Genomic DNA, 23,388 nt, shown 5'->3' with positions numbered 1-23,388 from the left:
ATACCTAATTGTTCTCACGTTGATGAAAGACCATCGATCTGAAATATTAACTCGGTCTCTTTTACATCTGTGGAGTATATTTTTAAGACATTTTATTTATATATATTCAATTAGTGAACATGTGCCAAATCCCGTTCAACAACAGTTAATTTTGCAAAGTCCTCTTTTTTATCCTGAGAGGATCATTTTTAGTAAGAATATTATCGCAGGGGCCAAAGCAACAACCATTGATCTATGATGTTCTGATCACAATAAAAGAGTCTAGACGCGTTTGTCCACCCCTACTCCGGAATTGACTCAACCAAGCTATTCAGCAATTCTGTCCACGTTACTGTACAATGCAAGTTGCAGCACATTTATCTCCAAGAAAGTAGAACTTTACAAACAAAATCTCCCAGTTTGAGACGGAAACTAATGGCGCACCTTTACTCTGTTTCGATGAAAGTTATGGGGAGAAGTAATTGAAACCTGTTTTAATCAGTGTAATTGTTTATCAGTTGAGCAACGAAAAGATTCAATCGAGGAAAAACATTTGAGTCTTCTTTCTGCGGCATAATTGCAACAACGGGAGGTATTTGTTTCCTCAACCACAGACTTTACTCAGCAGGAAGATCCAGAGGAGCTGAGATGAGGCTTGTCACTTTGGTGCTTTTTGTCCTCTGTTTTATTAAAGTGACTTTGTTTGAAGGTAAGGCGAACTTCTCCATTAATATTTAACTTCGTGCAGGATGCGAGATTGAAATGTGGTCTTAAGGAACGCGGTTCATATCTGCTATCTGGCATCGCGTCATCTCAGCCGAATGGAGCCAGCGTTTTGGGGGAGTCGAAAACTTGAAAAGTAACCAATTGCGATAATGTAATGTGCTTGAGGTGCAGACTTTAAAAATCTATTGAAAAGGCTATCATAGTTATCTGCTGAGCTGCTTTAACTGATGATTGTTCTGGGACTTCTTTAACATTGTGGTGTTTCTTGCATCTTTTTCCCGTTTTCCAAATTAAATCACCTGACACTTACATTTTGCTAGTTATGTACAAGGCGCATTCCGCCTCGCTTATCTTTAGCTTCCGAAATTCTGCAATTTCCCTTTTCACGGTTTACTATCTTCCAAGTTACATTTCAGTTTAGTTTAGAAGTTCAGCATAGAAACAGGCCCTTCGGCCCACCGAGTCCACGCCCACCATCGATCACTCGTTCACAATAGTTCTGTGCTGTCCCACTCCCTGTACACTAGAGGCAATTTACAGAGGCCAATTGACCTACAAACTCGCATTGCTTTAGGAAATCGGAGCACCCGGAGAAAACCCACGCGGTTACATGGAGAACCTGCAAACTCCACACAAACAGCACCTGAAATTTTAAGCTCATTACAAAAATGCACGTCAGAGTAGGAGGTGGTCCTGATGCTAATATTTTGGGGGGGTGGGGGGGGGAAACGTACATTTGCCTCCAATCATGTAAACTCTTTTCTGCAATGTTCCCCATTTTAATCGCTTAGGCTTCAATGTTGCTAAATATCCATTATGCAATATTTAACCAAGTGCTAATCACAAACCAAAAATCATGAAAATGATTTTGAAATCTGAAATAAACAAACAGAAAATGTTGGGAACTTCAAACAGCATAAATGGAAGGGATAGGAACAAAGAATGTAATGTGGAGAACTTAGGTCACCCACTTCGGTAGAAATAAATTGAGGGGCATAATACTTTTAAATGGTGGGAGGTTTAACGGTAATTTGTATTTAGATGGATGTAATTATCCTTGGTGCATGAACCACCAAAACTTAACATTCAAGTACAGTGACCTCTAGACAAAGGAACTGCAGATGCTGGTTTACAAAAAAAGATTCTTACAAAGAATCTGAAGAAGGGTCCTGACTTGAAAGACATCTACCCACGGCCTCCATCCAGAAATGCTACCTGACCCAATGAGTTACTGAAGTACAGAAACCTGTTTGGAAGATAATTGATGTCTTGGATTTTATTATGAGTTAAAATACTGGATTGGGACCAGGCCACTTTTGAAGGTATTGGACAAGAGCTTGCTAACATTGATTGGAATAGGTTGTTTGTGGGCAAAGGGACATTTGGAAAGTGGGATGATTTTAAAAGTGTGACAATGAGAGTTCAGGGCATGCATGTTCCTGTTAGAGTGAGGGGCAAGGCAGGCAGAAGTAAGAAGCCTGCATGACAAGAGAAGTTGAGGCTCTGGTCAGGAAAAAGAAGGAGGCCTGGGACAGGATTAGTCAGCTGGGATGAAGTGTATCCCTGGAAGAGTTTCAGGGATTGAGGAGCACACTTAAGAAGGAAATCAAGAGGGCAAAAGATAACTCTGGCAAATAATATTAAAGAAAATCCAAAAAGATTCTATAAGTACAATAAGGGAAAGGGAGTAACTAGAGAGAGACGATGGCCCCTCTGAAACTAGCGTGGTCATCTCACGAATCTGATTAAGTTTTTTAAAGATGTGACCAAAAAGGTTAATCAAGGCAGAGTTGTAGATGTTGCATACATGGACTTCAGCAAGGCACTTGACAAGGTCCCCACATGGTGTGCTGCTCTGGAAGGTTAGATCGCATGAGATCCATGGAGTGTTAGCTGACTGGATAGAAAATTGGCTTCATGGAAGAAAGCAGTAGATGATGGTGGAAGGTTGTTTTCCAGACTGGAGGCCGGTGAGTAATGGTGTGCCTCATAGTTTGGTGCTGATCCCATTGGTGTTTGTCATCTATATCAATGATTTGGATGAGAATATACAAAGCATGATATCTAAGATTGCAAATGACACTAAAATGGGTGTAATTGTAGATAGTGAAGATGGTTGTTAAAAATTGCAGCAGGATCTTGATCAGTTGGGCAGGTTGGCTGAGGAATGGAGTTTAATATAGTTAAGTATGAGGTAGTGCATTTTGGAAAGTCTAACGAGAGCAGGACCTACACCAGTATGGCAGGGCTCTGGGGAGTGTTGCAGAGCAGAGGGACCTGGGCGTGCAAGTACATTGTTTCTTGAAGGTGCCATGACAGTTAGAGAGGGTAGTCAAAAAGGCATTTGGCACATTAACCATCAGTCAGAATATTGAGTATAGAAGTTGGGAGGTTATGTTGCAGTTGTACAAGACATATGTGAGGCTGCATTTAGAGCATTATGTTCAGTTCTGGTCACCCTGTTGTAGGAAGGATGTTGTTAAGTTGGAAAGGGTGCTTAGAAGATTTACGAGGATGGTGCCAGGTTACAAGGGCCTAAGCTATAGGGAAAGACTGAACAGGCTAGGACTGAATTCCTTGGAGCGCAGGAGGACGAGGGGTGATCTTAAAATAGTCTACAAGATCATGAGAGGAATAGATATGGTAAATGCATAGAGTCATACCCAGTTTAGGGGAATCCAGAACCAGAGGACATAGTTTTAAGATGAGGAGGGAAAGATTTAATAGGAGTGCAGCTAGGAATGGATATTGGAGGTGTTTAGTATAGAAGATAACATGGTGCAAATAGTCAAATGGTGCAATCAGATAAGAAAGGAAGGAAGAGAGTGTGGAACCAGAGGTGGGGTGGGTGAGTCCAGGGGGGGGAGACAAATGGCGGACACAGGGGTGAGTGATGAGAAGATGGGGAGGTAGTGGAGCAGAAAGGAACTGTGTGGCAGGGGTGGGAAGTAGTGGAATAGACAGCATACACCAGAGGCAGGATGGAAGGTGAAGCAGGGTAGATGAGATGGAGGGGGCATGCTTTACCTGGGATTGCAGAATTCAAGTCAGACAGAGGTTTACGTGCACCTCCTCCAGCAAGCCTAGGGGGGTGACATGGTAATGCATTGGTTGAGGTGCTGCCTTACAGCGCCAGAGTCCTGTGTTTGATCTTGACTATGGGTGCTGTCCATATGGAATTTGTACATTCTCCCTGTGACTGCTTGGTTTTCTCTGGGTGCTCCATGTTCCTCCCACACTCCAAGGACGTACAGGTTTGTGTATTAATTGGCTTTGGTAAAATTGTAAATTGTCCCTAGTGTGTAGGATAGTGCTAGTGTATGAGGTGATTGCTGGTTGTCGTGGACTCGGTGGGCTGATGTTTCTGTTTCTAAAATCAATGTTCATCCTGTTGGATTGTAAGCTACACAGGTGGAATGTGAGGTGCTGATCCTTCTGTTTGTGTGTGCATTGGGGGAGGCTGAGGTCACACAGTTTGATGTGGGAATATGAAGGGGAATTGAAGTGGCTTGCAACTGGGAGCTCCAATTGGCCCTGGCAGACAGAGTGCAAAAGTTCAGCAAAAAGGTCGTCTGATCTTCGCATGGTCTCGCGAATGTGCAGGAGGTCACATCAAGAGCACGGATTGCATGAGACGAGGCTGGAGGAGGTGCAAGTGAACCTCTGTCCGACTCTTGAAGGGCTGGGTCCCTGAATGGAGGTAAAGAAGGAATTGTAGGAACAAGTGTTGCACCTCCAGCAGTGGAGGTTGGGAAAGAGCCTGAGGAGGGAGAGGGGTGGGTATGGAGTGAAAAACAAAGAGTCACAGATCCAAAATCCAAACCAAAATCACATTATTTAAATACATTTTTGGAATTGTAAACTGGTTTATTCGGGCATGATTATTTAATAATGGCAAAAATAAATTGATTTTTAATCTCTAAGTTTAGGATGAACATAAAATACAACATTTGATAAAGTCATTCACATCCTTCAGAATGTTCGTACATTGTTATGTAACCAAAAGCATAATAGTAATTGAGCATGGACATAGATGTATATCGTTATTAGTTATATGTGCAAATTGTACAGTTTCATGTAAGGAACAAATGGACCATAAATCTCCAATGATATCTGTCCATGTTACACTAATAAATATGTTTGTCTATTTTGTCACATCAGTGTATCACACTTTTAAATATTATTCTTATCAGAGATTCCAGGATTCAACATCAAGAATGTTCGGCTGGATAAATGTATCCATGCAAATAGTCAGAACAATCGAGTGTCTCTCACTGAATGTAATGAAAATTCCAAACAGCAGCTTTGGAGATGGGAGTCCCGCCTAAAATATATTGTCAGCCTCAAAACCAACCAGTGTCTGACTGTTCATAAACCCAATGAACTTGGAGCTGTGAAATTGGAACCCTGTGATGGTCGCCACCTTCAGGAGTGGACATGCAGCAAACGGGGTCATTTAACTCTTGAAGGCTACAGTTTGCACCTTAGTGTAAAGCACAAGACAGACAAAGTGCATGTTTCACAGGAAAAAGGCAAATTAAACAAGTGGCGTACCTTGAAAGATGAAATCATCTGTACAAAGACGGATCAAGTTTTGCAACGTGAAGGTACTCCAAATATTTTGGTTTTACAATCAATTATAGTGGCAACTAAGATTTAGACATTGGCAGAATTGACCTCAATCATAAGAGTATTATCGAAAATATTTCAGCCATCATCCTAGAGATCTCTAACATATGTTCAAATTAATGTTAAGATTATCAGCAAACAAAAGACCTGACGACATTCAAAATGTTTTCTGTTCTCTGGAAAAGTCTTAATATTTTATGGATTGATACCATTTCTAGTTTTATTTCATTTTAGAAGAACTTTAACTGGGATTAAAATATGATTTAAATTTGTGGATAGGTATTCTGTGAGTAATTATGTTGGCCTCTGATTTACAGAGAGAGATAAGTTTCCGAACTTTGCCTTAGTAAAAATTGTTACTTTCATGTAAATAAAATTTGTTAAATCAAACATTTATAGAATTGTAGAAAATTTGTGACACACATGACCATTCAGCCCATCATATTTAAGCCAATCAAATAGGAACTTTCCAGACATAGTCCCAATTTTTAGCCATAATTTGTTTTCATTTTCATGATCCTAATAAAAAAAATAGCTCTTGCATGTAAAAAAAATAACTGCACGAGAAGGAACTTAAATATATCCTTCCAAAATGTTCTTGTTGTAACAACATGTTTAACATCATAGTGTGGCTCAAAGAAAGCCTCTTGGACCACAACCCATTCAGAAAAGCTATTTCTTGGACGTTCCCCACATTGGAATTTTCTATCATTCAGGGCCTGGTGGTATGTTGGAGTCATATTATTCCAACTCTGGTTTGGGGTTTCTGAAAATAGAGCTATAAGCATAATTGCTTCAAAAATATATTGCATTTTAAGCCTGTTTTCATATTATATGCACATATTAATTTTATGTGAGATTGTCGACTTTATATACTGATGCATTCCTATCTTCTTCTTGCGTTTGAGGCAGCAGAAATTATGTAACGCCCTCCAGGTGCTGTAGCCAGTGCAATGTGCTGTTGTCGAGGGCCATGAGGTCTACCCCTCCACCAGGGGGACGGAGGACAGTGCAGTCGAAGATGACGTGCTGCGCTGTTTGCTGGTCTGCTCCACACACGCAGGTGGCTGATGAACGCAACCCCCAACGATGCATGTTGGCGTTGAACCGGCCGACCCCTGTACGGAGCCGGTTCAGGGCGACCCACTCTTTGCGGGGCATGTCCGAGCCGGGTGGGGCTGTGGTGTTCGATGTGACAGTGAATTGAGGAGGTCGCGATGTCTGTTCCCAGTTGGTTCTCCATGCTCCTAGTATGTTGAAACCGGAGCCACAGAGGGTCGCGCTATGACGGGAGAAAGGGTGACGAGATGACAGGCGTTGAGGTCCCAGTTGCATTGAATCCTGGGCGAGGTGGTGCAAAAGGTGTTTGGCGTCCGATGGGGCCTTGCACACCAGCCTATGAGTGAAGACCTCTCTGTGAAGCTTGGCGGGTGCGATACCTGCGAGCACCGGCAGGAGATCCATCGGAGTTGGGTTAGGCAGCCAGTGATGATCCGCATGGTGTCATTGAGGGTGGCGTCTAGCTTGCTAGTATGAGCGCTGCGGCATCATGCTGGGGCGGCATATTCAGCGGCGCTGTGCACGAGTGCAAGAGCACTGGTTCGAAGAGTAGATGTCCTGGCGCCCCATGACGATCCAGCCAAGCAACGCAGGAGGTTGTTCCGTGCCGAGACTTTAGCACGGAGAGCTTCAAGGTGTTGCTTGTAGGTCAGCTGCCGATCTAGATACACACCAAGGTATGTAGGAAATGGGTTGTAGGGTACGGGTGACCCATTGAGGGTGACGGTTAGCTGGCGTTGAGCTTCCTTGTTGTTCAGGTGAAAGGGGTGGTTTTTGCCATACTCAGTTTTAGTCTCCAGGTCTTAAGGTAGCCCGCGACAAGTTCCATATCCGCCGAGATCACATCCTCAACATTTGACCAACTCTTGTCCGAGTGCAGTAGGGCCAAGTCATCTGCATATCCATACTGGCGCGAGGTCGTGCGTGGCAGATCGCTGATATAGAGGTTGAAGAGCATGGGGGCCAGTACCGAGCCTTGGAGGACTCCGTTTCTTAGGCGTCGCAGTCGGCTAGATTGTCCGTCGCTGGTCTTGAGTACAAAACTGCGGTTGGCAAGGATGTTAGCAAGGAACCGCACTAAATGACGGTCAGGGATGGTTCGGAGGAGCTTCAAGATCAGGCCCTGGTGCCACACTGTATCATAGGCGGCGGGGGAGGTCCACCAGTGTGATGCCCACCTTGTGACCCTTTTCGAAACTGTCTTCGATGTCATTGGTCAGCTTGACTATTTGGTGGGTGGTGCAGCGTCCACGACGAAATCTGGCTTGTTCAGCGGGTAGTTGAAGGTCAACGATTGGATTGAGCCGGGCCAGGAGAAGCTGTTCGAGGAGCTTGTATGGGACACAGAGGAGTGAGATGGGCCGATAGTTCCTTGGGTCGTCTGCAGGCTTGTTTGGTTTTGGTAGCGCAATGACGGTGGTTTTCCGCCAGATCTTCGGAATGGACTGAATGGACCGTTCAATGCATTCCTATGTATACAAGCTACTCTTGTTTTTATTCTGTGGTACAGAAATATTTTAGATCGGACTTCAAATGAAGAGGTTTTTAAAGTTAAAGGCTTAGCATAGCAGGTGGCATTTGTCGAGGGAGAAACATGGTGAATGTTTTGGACCAAAAACCTTTTATCAGAACTGGTAAAATATAATGATGAACAAATTTGAAGATGCAGAGAAGAGATGAGAACAACATTCTTTATCATTGGCCTCTCTCTGCTGACCAACAATAAAGTTCTCTAACCCTGTGATAGTTGGACCAGTGCTTTTTCTCTCCTTCCTTGGAAGACCCTCGATGTTTATCAGAAGAGCAAATTGCAGAGGATGCTATAAATAAGAAATAAAACTGAAAATATTGAAAATGGCAGCAATTAATGTAATTTTCTTGAAATATTAACCATAATCAAAAACTAGGAAAAATGGTGAATACATTTGTAGGATTCTGCACATTTCTGACCATCTGCTTTCTTTGTTTCTTTTCTCCAGCAGTCCTAGTATTGTATTTTTGTCACAAACCTCTTGTGTGTTGTTCTTGATGATAGCAGATATGCCTTACATAGTCTCATGGCTTTGGAGTTAACATGATGTTACCTTTCAATATTTGAATTGGTCCTTCCGTAAGAGCCATACAAATGGAAAAGAAGAGGCAAAAATGGTGTATGCATGTAGTTAGATTTGTCCTTGCCTTCAAGATGTTATATATTTTGAGCGAGACTTTGCTGAAATCGAGTCTGAAGAAAGGTCTCGACCCAAAACGTCACCCATCCCTTCTCTCCAGAGATGCTGCCTATCCCGCTGAGTTACTCCAGCTTTTTGTGTCTGTCTTCAGTTTAAACCAGCATCTACAGTTCCTTCTTACCCAGTACTGCTACAAATGGCAGTGCCATCTAGGACCTGATGAAATAAGATGATCAACTATGCACTCTTTTACCAATCATATTGAAAGATTGCAAGATAGACAGATTAAGATTCAGATTACTGTAGTTTATTGTAGTATACACCAGGGTACAATAAAGTCGCTTGTTTACATGAGTTCACAGAGTAAACAGTATATATGCAGTAATGATAAATACTACAATAAATATGATTGAGTGCAAAATAGCAGAATAGAGCTAGGTTGTAATGCAAAATCCAAGTAGTCCAAAAAACAATTTTGAAGTACAATAATAGATACAGATTAGTTTATTGGCACATCGAAACATAGAAAATAGGTGCAGGAGGAGGCCATTTGGCCCTTCGAGCCAGCACCGCCATTCATTGTGATCATGGCTGATCATCCACAATCAGTAACCTGTGCCTAACTTCTCCCCATATCCCTTGATTCCACTAGCCCCCAGAGCTCTATATACACAAATGATGTGGAATTAAGAGTAAGAATACTTGGCAGCACCTGAGTGAAGGAGGTGTAAAAGAGATGATTAGTTCAGGAGTCTGATAGCAGTTGGAAAGAAGTTGTTCTTAAGTCTGGATTTCTGAACTTTCCAGCTCCTGTAGCTCTCCAAGAAGGCGAAAGAGAGAAAAGTAAAATGGCCAGCGTGAAACGCAACTTTGGTGATACTTCCAGCCTTCCTGATACAATGCACCGTGAGGATGGACTGGGCTGTGTTCAGACAGTCAAGGGATGGGCAGTCGCTATACCAGGCTGAGTTGCATCCCATCAGAATATTTTCTACAGCACATCTGTAGAGGTTTGACAGAATTCCTATCAGATGCTGATGTGTTTTTGATCATTGCATCAGTATGAAGATGCCAGGTTCGGTTGCTGGAGATAGGATGATGGTCTACGAAAGTGAAGCTACCGATCATCTCTACAGTCGCTCCATTCGTGAAGATGGGGCTATGCTCACTCTTTTGCTTCCTGATGTTTAGGTTGTTGTCCTGACACCATGACACAAGGTTCTTGATCTTCCTGTATTTCGTTTCACTGTCGTTGCTGAGCTGTAGTCAATGAATGCCCTACATAAGTGCTATTATTATCAAAGTGATCTAGAGCTGAATATAGTGCAAGCGAGCTGGGGTCCTCCACAGATCTATTTTACCTGTACACAAATTGCAAGGGATCTATATTGTCTGGAAGACTGGCACAGATATGGGTCATCAGCAACCTTTCTTTGCACTTCATTATTGGCGACGAGAGAGCCCTCCAATGCGAGAGCAGTGGTTATTGAGATGGCTTCTTTTATTTTTCTTGGGGACTGGAATGCTGGAGGTTTCCTTGATGCAGATGGGGACAGTAGAACGTTGAAGTGAGTGGTTGATGATGTTGGCAAAGACATTGGCCAGTTGACTGGTGCACAATTTCAGAACCCGTGCAGGGACTCCATGCAGGCTGGCAACTTCTTGAGAGTTTACCCGCGTGAAAGCAGATCTGACTTATGCCACAGAGATGTAAGGCACAGAATCAACAGGGGATGGGAGGAAATACCTTGGTGGAACTTTGTTTCTTGTTCAAAAAAGACATAAAAGGCATTGAGTTCACCCGGTAGAGATGCATTGTTGCCAGGAACCTCCCTCAATTTTGGCTTGTGGTCTTTGATGGTATTCAGCATCTGCCACAGTTGCCTGGTGTTAGTTTGATTGAATTGAACCTCCAGCTTGCTTTGGAAGTTTCACTTGGTTTCCCTGATTGGCCTGTGACGATTATATTTGGCCTTCTTGTATGATGTGAAATCATTCTCCTTGAAGCCTTGGATATGGACTTGAACAGGGAGTGAATCTCCCTGTTCATCCAAGGTTTCCGGTTAGGTAAAACACCTGGATTTTCTTTGATAGAACACAGTCATTGACGCATTTCTTGATGAAGCTGGTGACGACTGTTCACCTCAAGGCAGTTCTAAAGTAGATCCACGGCTTCTTTGGACCACTGCTGTATTGCTGTTTACATCGGTGCCTCATGCTTCAATATCTGCTTGTAAGCTGGCAGGAGCAGCACTGACAGATGATCAGACTGGCCAAAGTAAGAGTGAGCGACATAACAATAAGTGTACTTGATGGTTGTGTAGCAGTGGTCAAGAGCGTTAACACCCTGTTTGAATCAAGAGACATGCTGATGATAATTGGGGAGTACATTCCTGACATTAGCTAGATTTAGGTCATTGGCAATGATGAACAAATGTTCACTGTTTCCAGTGAGTTGATCACCATATACCTTGTCCAGTGCCACCATGGCATTGGCTTGGAGTTGTACGTAGACCGCCAACAAGATGGTAAAGGTAGACACAAAATGCTGGAGTAACTCAGCAGGTCAGGCAGCATCTCTGGAGAGGAGGAATGGCTGCCTGACCCGCTGAGTTACTCCAGCACTTTGTGTCTACCTTCGATTTAAACCAGCACCTGCAGTTTTGTTTCCTAAACAAGATAGTAAAGGTTAATTCCGTGGGTAGATTAAAAATACGATATTGTACAAGACAATAATGGAGAAGGTAGGCAAGTTATAGGGGAAATTGATTATCAAGCTGGGTGCAGAAACAGAAATAAAAAGCCAAGGACTGGAAAAAACACTTTAAATTTCAAAATTTTCAATTTCCAATAACTAAGAACTGGAGGAATTAAACCCCATTTTTGTTAATTTTCGATGCTTCAAGGTTGATTGGCACCGGTTAATGTTTATCACATTGAACTGGATATGACATTATAGTCTAGACTTTATAGAGTCTTAGAGTCATACAGCATGGAAACAGGCTCTTCGGTCCAGCTTGCCCATGTCAACTAACCTGTCCCATCTACGCTGGTCCCACCTGCCTGTATTTGGCCTATATCCGACTAAATCTTTCATATCTATGTACCCGTCCAAATGCCTTTTAAAGGTTTTATAGTTTCTGCCTTAACTATCTGCACCGGCAGCTCATTCCATATACCCACCACCTTCTGTGTGAAAAATTCCTATTAAATCTTTCCCCTCTCAACTTAAATTTATGTCCACTGTTTGTGATTCCCCTACACCGAAACATAGAAACATAGAAATATAGAAAATAGGTGCAGGAGGAGGCCATTCGGCCCTTCGAGCCAGCACCGCCATTCATTGTGATCATGGCTGATTGTCCCCAATCAATAACCCGTGCCTGCCTTCTCCCCATATCCCTTGATTCCACTAGCCCCTAGAGCTCTATCTAACTCTCTCTTAAATCCATCCAGTGATTTGGCTTCCACTGCCCTCTGTGGCAGAGAATTCCACAAATTCACAACTCTGGGTGAAAAAGTTTTTTCTCACCTGAGTTTTAAATGGCCTCCCCTTTATTCTAAGACTGTGGCCCCTGCTTCTGGACTCGACCAACATTGGGAACATTTTTCCTGCATCTAGCTTGTCCTGTCCTTTTATAATTTTATGTTTCTATAAGATCCCCTCTCATCCTTCTAAACTCCAGTGAATACAAGCCTAGTCTTTTCAATCTTTCCTCATATGTCAGTCCTGCTGGGTGAAAGACTCTGTGCATCCACCCTATCTATTCCCCTCATGATCTTGTACACCTCTATAAGATCACCTCTTATCATGCCCAACCTCTCCCTATAGCTCATGTCCTCAAGTGCTACCAACATCCTCATAAATCGTCTCTGCACTCTTTCCAGCTTAACAACATCTTTCCTATAAGAGGGTGACCAAAACTGTACACTGTACTCCAACTGTGGCCTCACCAATGCCTGTTACAGCTGTGACATAACATCCCAACTTCTATACTGAAAACCCTGACTGTTGAAGGCCAATGGTGCCGAAAGCCTTCTTGACCACCCTATTTATCTGCGACACCACTTTCAAGGAATTGTGTACCTGCATTCCTAGATCTCCCTTCTCTACAACACCCCACAGAGACCTGCCATTTACAGTGATGGTCCTGCCCAGGCTAGACTTCCCAAAATGCAAAACCTCACATTTCTCTGCATTAAACTCCACTAAGCATTCCTCTGCCCACTTGCCCAATTTATCAAGATCCCGCTGTAACCTTTGATAATCATCTTCACTATCTATAATACCACCCACTTTAGTGTAATCTGCAAACTTACTAATCATGCCTTATACTTTCTCATCCAAATTATTGACATAGATGACAAACACCAAAGTACAAGGCGTGATTAGTAAGTTTGCAGATGACACTGAAGTGGGTGGTATTATAGATAGTGTGATATCATGAGAGGTAGAGTCGTAGAGGGAGATACATTTCCTCCCGGTGGATGCAACAAGGACTACAAACCATCATGGCTGCCAGCAAAAGACTACAAAACCCATAGTCAGCAGGGCTGCCTGCCCTGCTGACACTGATCGCTGCTGACACTGATCGCTGCTGACACTGATTGCTGCTGAGACTGATTGCTGCTGAGACTGATTGCTGCTGACACTGATTGCTGCTGACACTGATTGCTGCTGGCACTGATTGCTGCTGACACTGATTGCTGCCCAGCTGAACCAGATGAGCTGATTGCCTCAGTGAGAGAGCTAAAAGGGAAGGGAATCAGTGTATTTAAAAAGAGAGACAACGACTGGAGCAGAGAGAAGCAGTGTTTGAGTTATATTTTGTAAGAAGGCAGCAAGCTACAGCTTTGATTTAACTACCTGTTTTGGTTTTGTGTACCTGTCTGCAAACAATTAAGTTTACCTGTTTTTGGAAAAGACTAAATATATGGAATTTAAGTTTGAAAACAAGAACTTTTCTGTCTTCATTTCCGGCACCCACACCTCCCAACCTTCAAGAGAAAAGCTCCCGACCTCTCAAGGCATCACAATAGTGAAGATGATTATTTGGACTGGAGGCCCAGCACTAATCTATGAGGCACACCAATAGTCGCAGGCCTCCAGTCCAAAAAACAAATACACATCATCACCCTCTGCTACCTTCCATGAAGCCAATTTTCGATCCAGTCAGCTAGCTCTCCTTGGATCTAAATGATCTAACCTTCCAGAGCAGCCTACCAGGCGGAGCCTTGTCAGGTGTCTTGCTGAAATCCATATATATACTTCTACAGCTCTGCCCTTATCCACTCTTTTGGTTACATCTTCAAAAAACTCAATCAGAATCATGAGACACTGTCTCCCATGTACAAAACCATTCTGACAATCTGTAATCAGCCCTTGTCTATCTAAATGCACGTATATCTTATCCCTCAGAATACTCTGTGATAACTTTCCAACCACAAGTGTTAGACTCACTAGTTATATTTCCCAAGCTTTTCCTTGCAGCCCTTCTTAAATAGAGGCACAACATTTGCCACCCTCCAGTCTTCTGGCACCACACCCGTATTTAATCATGACTCATAAATCTCAGCCAGGGCACCTGACCACTTTCTGTGCAATTTGTGGTCTATTACTACTTCACAAATACCCCAACTCCATGCCGTTTAGTTTCTTCCAGTGTGAAGTGGAAGGCAGGATGTTGTTGTGACACATTGGTGATCACACCCAAGATATTTTTGTTTTAAATCTAAAGTTGATGAATAATTTCTACTTGCATCAGAGTGATCCTTATCAGCCTCGACATTTAATTCAAGCAAAATTGGATCAATTTTAGAGATTCAGCATTGCCAGTTCTGAGAGAAGCAGATTATTTACAACTTGTGTTATATTTCCTATTTTTGTAAGTTTAGATTTTGTCGCTGTTGGAATTTGTTGCTAGTGCAACCAAATCTCCTTAAGATGAAGAACAAATGGTCTGAAGATGGTTCTGTTTATTTAGTGGGCTACAAAAGCGAGTTCTGCTTTATTAGACCTGCTACGGTCAGGCAAACGTCTCCGCTGTCACGCTGTGAAAACAGAGAGGATGAGACGGAGTTTCTTCCCACAGGCCATCAGGACTGTTAACTCTTATATCACCAGGGACTAATTTACTGTATTCATTTATTTTTTTGTGTTGTGTCTTTTAAAAAAAAAAAATCTATTCTGTTTGGTAGTTTTAGCACAATCCGCAGGCATTGCCACTTTCATTTCACTGCACATCTTGTATGTGTATGTGACAAATAAAGTAGACTTGACTTGACTTGACTCACTTTGTTCTACTTGTTGTTGCTATGGCGAAAGCACATTCTCACAAAGCCATGCTCAATGATCACCCTCTGTTGATTCAAGACAAAGTTCTCTTTAACTCGATGACGGTTCCACTGCGGTTTCTAAAATAAACAGAATTCTTTCATTATCTTATTTTGAAATAAATTGCTCTTTATAATCTTTGGAAACAGTGAACCAGGGATTAACTGTTAGATATTATAACCAATAGAAAAACTGAAAAATAATTGTATTTTCAACAGAAACCATGCTTGATTTGTAATGAGAAATAACTTATTAGTTAAGATATTACTTGGTTAAATGTGACTGGCTGCTATTTCATAGTCAAAGACAGATATAGCATGGAAACATGATCATCAGACCACTGAATCCATGTGATCATCAAATACCTACTTACACTAATGTACGTTACTCCCATTCTCCTTGCATACTATCAAGCATACCAAGTTTCCACCCTTCACTTACACATCAGGCCTAGATTACAGTGTAAAATTAACATTCCAATTGCATATCCTTGGAACATGGGAGGAAACCGGAGCACCTAGAGGAAACCCACACAGTTACAGGGAGAACATGCAAAAGTTAGTTTTGCATATGTGGCAAATTAACATAACTGCATCTACAACATAGCTTGCTGAATTGCTTTCATAATAGATAGTTTTCACAATACTTAATGTAGACTGATATTAATTTAACTGAAATTCAACTTTTTAACTGTCATGGAGACACAAGGAACTGCAGATGCTGGAATCTTGCAGGAGAACACAAAGTGCTGGAGTAACTCAGTGGGTCAGGCACCATCTATGGAGGACGTGGAAGGACAATGTATTGGGTCGCAACCCTTCTGGTGCCGACATGAAAGGTCACTTATCCATGTCTTCCAGAGATGCTGCTTGGCCCACTGAGTTACTCCAGCACTCCGTGTTTTTAACTGTCATATTTGTTAAATGTGATTTGTTTCTAAACCCTTCAGTTATTTTCCAAGATTTTATGTGAATAGTTGCTCAAATTGTTCCTTTCCTAATAGTGTTCTCAGGATACTTCAACCAGCATTAGCAATTCACAACGTCCAAATCTGCAATGAAAAATTAATCTCATGTCAAGAACTAAATCGGAAATGATTAAAAGAATAACATGATGCAATCAGTTCCACATCACAATGGGAGTATAAAAAGTCAGATGATATAAATGCACACTTACCCCCTACATTTACATTTTCATTATCTTAAAACCATCTTTGAAAATGAAATCCATTTTGACAGGATTCATGTTCTAATATCAAGGAACAGCTGCAATATCTTTTTGAATTAATGTATCTGAATTGAGAAAAGACCATTTGGATCCCTTTGGCTGGATTTGTTAGTCAATTTTGTGTGTGTACTTCACTTCACTTCCGGGGGTAAAAAAAAACTTATGAATAGTCTTTAGAAATGAGCTCCAGATGGATGAACTGGCAAGTCCAAGGAGATTTTGCACATGCCCAGTTATTTGACTCTTGCATTTTTAATATTTCAAAATAAACTTTATTCATAAGTAAAACAAGAAATATTTAAAAACGTGCAAGGCATTTTATACATTTACAGTGTTGTTCCATCTATGCATTCATAGTGTTATTGGATCTATACATTTGCAGTGTGAGCACCTTTTGTAGATAGACCATCATTGTCACCAGTATGACCCCTTTTGGCAAAACTAAACTTCTCATGTTTGACAGGCTTTTATAAAAGACTTGGCCCTCAATGTTGATGGCAGAAAGAACTTGGACTGCAACCCTTCCCCACAAAGCGTTTCTGTTGCTGCACCAAGTTTCAGTGCATCCCATAGCACGTGCTCCTGCAACCTGGATTATGCCAGTTGGCAGCATTCCTTTCGGACCTCTCGTTGTATTGGAAGACCAACAAGTTTGGTGTAGACCAAAGTGTATCAGTCAGACTGAGTGCACTTTGAGTTCAAATGTAGAGCAAATTGTCTTCAATTCTGCTGTTTAAATGCCTCAAAGCCAGAATATGAGCGGCACAGCGGTAGAGTTGCTGCCTTACAGCGCCAGATCCTGACTATGCGTGCTGTCTGTATAGAATTTTTACGTTCTCCCCATGACTGTGTGGGTTTTCCCCAGTTGCTCTGGTTTCCTCCAACACTCCAAAGACGTACAAGTTTGTCGTTTAATTGGCTTCGGTAAAAATGGTAAATTGTCCCAAGTGTGGAGGATAATACTAGCGTACAGGGATTGCTGGTCGGCACAGACTCAATGGGCAGAGGGCCTTTTTTCCTAATTGTATCTTTAAACTAAACTAAACTAAACTAAACTAAAAGTTTGAATTTTCTAGTTAAAGTGAGTCACATTTGACAAAATGGGCCACAGTTTAAGAATAAGGGGTAGGCCATTTAGAACTGAGATGAGGAAAAACTTTTTCAGTCAGAGAGTTGTGAATCTGTGGAATTCTCTGCCTCAGAAGGCAGTGGAGGCCAATTCTCTGAATGCATTCAAGAGAGAGCTGGATAGAGCTCTTAAGGATAGCGGAGTCAGGGGGTATGGGGAGAAGGCAGGAACGGGGTACTGATTGAGAATGATCAGCCATGATCACATTGAATGGCGGTGCTGGCTCGAAGGGCCGAATGGCCTCCTCCTGCACCTATTGTCTATTGTCTAAAATGTTTGAGCTCATATTTTTTAAAAAGCGCTGAGATGGCACTGCACAGACCAGTGCCAGTAATGCATGATTTTTCTGGACACATGTCATGTAAGCACTTGGCCCTGGAGACATCAATTGTGATACTTACAGCTGGTAGAGTTGCCGCTTCACAATGCTATTGACCCGAGTTTAATCCTAACCTCGGATGCTGTCTGTGAGGAGTTTGCATGTCCCCCCTGTGACTGTGTGGATTTCTTCCACGTGCTCCGATTTCCTCTCACATCCCAAAGAAGTGCAGGTTTGTAGGCTAATTAGCCTCAGTAAAACAAAATAAATTGCTCCTAATGTGTAGGGAGTGGATGACAAAGTAGGATACATAGAACGCATGTGAATGAGTGATCAATGGTTAGTGTGGACCGGAGAGCCAGTTTCCATGCTGTATCTCTAAACTAAGCTAAATCATCACATTAAACATGAGGTTTTTCTTTGTTTGTTTATGTAATGTGGATGTCTGCGACAAGGTCAGTATTTATCGAAGGTATTTATTCACAAAATGCTGGAGTAACTCAGCAGGTCAGGCAGCATCTAGGAGAGAAGGAATGGGTGACATTTCGGGTCGAGATCCTTCTTCAGACTGATGTAGAGTAGGAGGGCAGGAGGAATCACAGAGGGGGAGAAGCAAGAAAGCATGTTGCTAAACTATCGTCGAAGTGAGGAGGAGAACTTCTTCAAAGTAGACATACCTTGAGGAGAAATCACAGTGGAGCAGCAAGTTGTGTAGGAAAATAACTGCAGATGCTAGTACAAATCAAAGGTATCACAAAATGCTGGAGTAACCCAGCAGGTCAGGCAACATCTAGGAGAGAAGGAATGGGTGAAGTTTCGGGTCGAGAGGTCGGGAAGTTGGAGAGAGGACAACCATTGGCTGAAAGTTGATCATTTAAGTGTGAAGTCTGGTAAATTGGACAATCAGGCAATTTAATTGGTGATATAAGCAAGACTTGCAAAAGGGTGCAGCCCTGTCCGGGTGCAGCCCAGTGAGGGAAGTGCCCTGTGAGAAAAGTGCGAGTCTTTGGCTGTGAGAAAAGTGCGAGTCTTTGGCTGTGAGAAAAGTGCGAGTCTTTGGCTGTGAGAAAAGTGCGAGTCTTTGGCTGTGAGAAAAGTGCGAGTCTTTGGCTGTGAGAAAAGTGCGAGTCTTTGGCTGTGAGAAAAGTGCGAGTCTTTGGCTGTGAGAAAAGTGCGAGTCTTTGGCTGTGAGAAAAGTGCGAGTCTTTGGCTGTGAGAAAAGTGCGAGTCTTTGGCTGTGAGAAAAGTGCGAGTCTTTGGCTGTGAGAAAAGTGCGAGTCTTTGGCTGTGAGAAAAGTGCGAGTCTTTGGCTGTGAGAAAAGTGCGAGTCTTTGGCTGTGAGAAAAGTGCGAGTCTTTGGCTGTGAGAAAAGTGCGAGTCTTTGGCTGTGAGAAAAGTGCGAGTCTTTGGCTGTGAGAAAAGTGCGAGTCTTTGGCTGGGAGAAAAGTGCGAGTCTTTGGCTGCGAGAAAAGTGCGAGTCTTTGGCTGCGAGAAAAGTGCGAGTCTTTGGCTGGGAGAAAAGTGCGAGTCTTTGGCTGCGAGAAAAGTGCGAGTCTTTGGCTGCGAGAAAAGTGCGAGTCTTTGGCTGCGAGAAAAGTGCGAGTCTTTGGCTGCGAGTCTTTGGCTGCGAGTCTTTGGCTGCGAGTCTTTGGCTGCGAGTCTTTGGCTGCGAGTCTTTGGCTGCGAGTCTTTGGCTGCGAGTCTTTGGCTGCGAGTCTTTGGCTGCGAGTCTTTGGCTGCGAGTCTTTGGCTGCGAGTCTTTGGCTGCGAGTCTTCGGTGAGGAGGGTACAATTGTTTTAAGCCAGACACAAGGTAATGGCGGAAAAGTTGGTGCAGTGTGTTTCCTGCAGGATGTGGGAAGACAGGGATGTCGCTGGAGCTTCTGGGAGCTACACCTGCAAGAACTGTGTCCAGGTGCAGCTCCTGAAGGGACGTGTGGTGAAGTTGGAGAGGCAGTTGGATGACCTCAGGGCCATCCGGGAATGCGAGAGTTTCCTCGACAGGACCTATTGTGAGGCTGTCACGCCAAGGGTCCAGGTCGAGCGAAGGTGGGAGACTGTTTCAGGGGAGAGTGGACGAAGACTGCAGGAGACCCCAGTGGCTGTGCCTATTGCAAATAGGTATACCCTCTTGGGAACTGTCGGGGCAGAAGACGATTCCAGTCCGAGTGGCGGACCTGTTGGCAAGGATACTCGACAGGGGAGACCGAAGTCAGGAAGAGCCGTAGTGGTCGGTGACTCCATCGTCCGAGGGACGGACAGAAGATTCTGTGGCAGCAGGAGGGACTTGAGGATGGTCTGTTGCCTCCCTGGTGCCAGGGTTCAACACATCACGGACCGGCTTCAGAAAATCCTAGTGAGGGAAGGCGATCAACCTGAAGTCGTTGTGCATGTGGACACGAATGACGTCGGGCGGAAGAGGAAGGAGGTGCTACAGCGGGAGTTTAGAGAGTTGGGAAAAACACTGAGAAGTAGGACGTCGAAGGTGGTTATCTCTGGACTGCTACCGGTACCTCGTGCTGGTGAGGCCAGGAACAGAGAGATAGAGGGTATGAATATATGGCTGAGGGGCTGGTGCAGAGAGCAGGGATTTAGATTTCTGGACCACTGGGATCTCTTCTGGGCTAGGGGTGACTTGTACAAAAGAGACGGGTTACATCTTAACAGCAGGGGGACAAACATTCTGGCAGGCAGGTTTGCTAGTGTGACACCTGTGGCTTTAAACTAAGTAGTGGGGGGGAGGGGTTGACAAATTGTGAATATGAAGATGAGGTAAAAAAAGGGAATACAGGAGATATTGCAAAAGACTCTCGGAAGAATGGGAACAGAAGTTCTAGAGGGGAAAAGAAATTAAGGGCAGGGCCAATTGTGACCGATGTGAGAGGGGAGGTGAATACAGGAGTTAAAGTGTTGTACTTAAATGCGCGTAGTATAAAAAATAAAGTGGATGAGCTTGAGGCTCAGTTAGTCATGGGCAAGTATGATGTTGTAGGGATCACTGAGACATGCTACAAGAGGACCAGGGCTGGGAACTGAATATTCAGGGGTACACAACGTATAGAAAAGACAGACAGGTGGCCAGAGGGGGTGGGGTTGCTCTGATGGTAAGGAATGATATTCATTCCCTTGCAAGGGGTGACATAGAATCAGGAGATGTTGAATCAGTATGGATAGAAATGAGAAATTGTAAGGGTAAAAAGACCCTAATGGGAGTTATCTATAGGCCCCCAAACAGTAGCCTCGACATAGGGTGCAAGTTGAATCAGGAGATAAAATTGGCGTGTCACAAATGTAATGCTACGGTGGTTATGGGAGATTTCAACATGCAGGTAGACTGGGAAAATCAGGTTGGAAATGGACCCCAGGAAAGAGAGTTTGTAGAATGCCTTTGAGATGGATTCTTAGAACAGCTTGTACTGGAGCCTACCAGGGAGAAGGCAATTCTGGATTTAGTGTTGTGTAATGATCCTGATCTGATAAGGGGACTAGAGGTAAAAGAGCCATTAGGAGGCAGTGATCACAACATGATACGTTTTACTCTGCAAATGGAAAGGCAGAAGGGAAAATCGGAAGTGTCGGTATTACAGTATAGCAAAGAGGATTACAGAGGCATGAGGCAGGAGCTGGCCAAAATTGACTGGAAGGAGGCCCTAGCAGGGAAGACGGTAGAGCAGCAATGGCAGGTATTCCTGGGAATAATGCAGAGGTTGCAGGATCAATTTATTCCAAAGAAGCGGAAAGACTCTAAGGGGAGTAAGAGACACCTGTGGCTGACAAGGGAAGTCAGGGACAGCATAAAAATTAAGCAGAGGAAGTATAACATAGCAAAGAAGAGTGGGAAGACAGAGGATTGGGACTCTTTTAAAGAGCAACAAAAGTTAACTAAAAAGGCAATACGGGGAGAAAAGATGAGGTACGAGGGTAAACTAGCCAATAATATAAAGGAGGATAGCAAAAGTTTTTTTAGGTACGTGAAGAGGAAAAATATAGTCAAGGCAAATGTGGGTCCCTTGAAGACAAAACAGGGGAATTTATTATGGGGAACAAAGAAATGGCAGACGAGTTAAACCGTTACTTTGGATCTGTCTTCACTGAGGAAGATACACACAATCTCCCAAATGTTCTAGGGGCCGGAGAACCTAGGGTGATGGAGGAACTGAAGGAAATCCACATTAGGCAGGAAATGGTTTTGGGTAGACTGATGGGACTGTAGGCTGATAAATCCCCAGGGCCTGATGGTCTGCATCCCAGGGTACTTAAGGAGGTGGCTCTAGAAATAGTGGAAGCATTGGAGATCATTTTTCAATGTTCTATAGATTCAGGATCAGTTCCGGTGGATTGGAGGATAGCAAATGTTACCCCACTTTTTAAGAAAGGAGGGAGAGAGAAAACGGGTAATTATAGACCAGTTAGTCTGACATCAGTGGTGGGGAAGATGCTTGAGTCAATTATAAAAGACGAAATTGCTGAGCATTTGGATAACAGTAACGGGATCATTCCGAGTCAGCATGGATTTACGAAGGGGAAATCATGCTTGACAAATCTACTGGAATTTTTTGAGGATGTAACTAGGAAAATTGACAGGGGAGAGTCAGTGGATGTGGTGTACCTCGACTTTCAGAAAGCCTTCGACAAGGTCCCACACAGGAGATTAGTGGGCAAAATTAGGGCACATGGTATTGGGGGTAGGGTATTGACATGGATAGAAAATTGGTTGACAGACAGAAAGCAAAGAGTGGGGATAAATGGGTCCCTTTCGGAATGGGAGGCAGTGACCAGTGGGGTACCGCAAGGTTCGGTGCTGGGACCCCAGCTATTTACGATATACATTAATGACTTAGACGAAGGGATTAAAAGTACCATTAGCAAATTTGCAGATGATACTAAGCTGGGGGGTAGTGTGAATTGTGAGGAAGATGCAATAAGGCTGCAGGGTGACTTGGACAGGTTGTGTGAGTGGGCGGATACATGGCAGATGCAGTTTAATGTAGATAAGTGTGAGGTTATTCACTTTGGAAGTAAGAATAGAAAGGCAGATTATTATCTGAATGGTGTCAAGTTAGGAGGAGGGGGAGTTCAACGAGATCTGGGTGTCCTAGTGCATCAGTCAATGAAAGGAAGCATGCAGGTACAGCAGGCAGTGAAGAAAGCCAATGGAATGTTGGCCTTCGTAACAAGAGGAGTTGAGTATAGGAGCAAAGAGGTCCTTCTACAGTTGTACCGGGCCCTGGTGAGACCGCACCTGGAGTACTGTGTGTAGTTTTGGTCTCCAAATTTGAGGAAGGATATTCTTGCTATGGAGGGCGTGCAGCGTAGGTTCACTAGGTTAATTCCCGGAATGGCGGGACTGTCGTATGTTGAAAGGCTGGAGCGATTGGGCTTGTATACACTGGAATTTAGAAGGATGAGGGGGGATCTTATTGAAACATATAAGATAATTAGGGGATTGGGCACATTAGAGGCAGGAAACATGTTCCCAATGTTGGGGGAGTCCAGAACAAGGGGCCACAGTTTAAGAATAAGGGGTAGGCCATTTAGAACAGAGATGAGGAAGAACTTTTTCAGTCAGAGAGTGGTGAAGGTGTGGAATTCTCTGCCTCAGAAGGCAGTGGAGGCCAGTTCGTTGGATGCTTTCAAGAGAGAGCTGGATAGAGCTCTTAAGGATAGCGGAGTGAGGGGGTATGGGGAGAAGGCAGGAACGGGGTACTGATGGAGAGTGATCAGCCATGATCGCATTGAATGGCGGTGCTGGCTCGAAGGGCTGAATGGCCTACTCCTGCACCTATTGTCTATTGTCTATTGTCTATTGAGACCC

The 23,388-nt window shown here is 43.5% G+C and overlaps 1 protein-coding gene across 2 annotated transcripts in view; it reads left to right on the top strand.

The window, feature by feature from the left end:
• Positions 1-23,388, top strand: part of LOC144612332 (uncharacterized) — a 38,313-nt gene continuing 14,925 nt past the window's right edge. Inside the window, exons 1-2 of one of the 2 annotated variants that reach the window (XM_078431943.1) lie at positions 1-688; positions 4,899-5,312. In XM_078431943.1, the coding sequence (XP_078288069.1) occupies positions 628-688; positions 4,899-5,312 (475 nt within the window). In that variant the 5' untranslated portion in view covers positions 1-627. The remainder of the gene's footprint in view (positions 689-4,898; positions 5,313-23,388) is intronic. The other variant, XM_078432027.1, reaches the window with a different exon arrangement.

Source organism: Rhinoraja longicauda, chromosome 1 (genome assembly GCF_053455715.1).
Source record: "Rhinoraja longicauda isolate Sanriku21f chromosome 1, sRhiLon1.1, whole genome shotgun sequence".
NCBI classification, from domain to species: Eukaryota; Metazoa; Chordata; class Chondrichthyes; order Rajiformes; family Arhynchobatidae; genus Rhinoraja; species Rhinoraja longicauda.
This window is presented reverse-complemented; position numbering and strand designations above follow the sequence as displayed.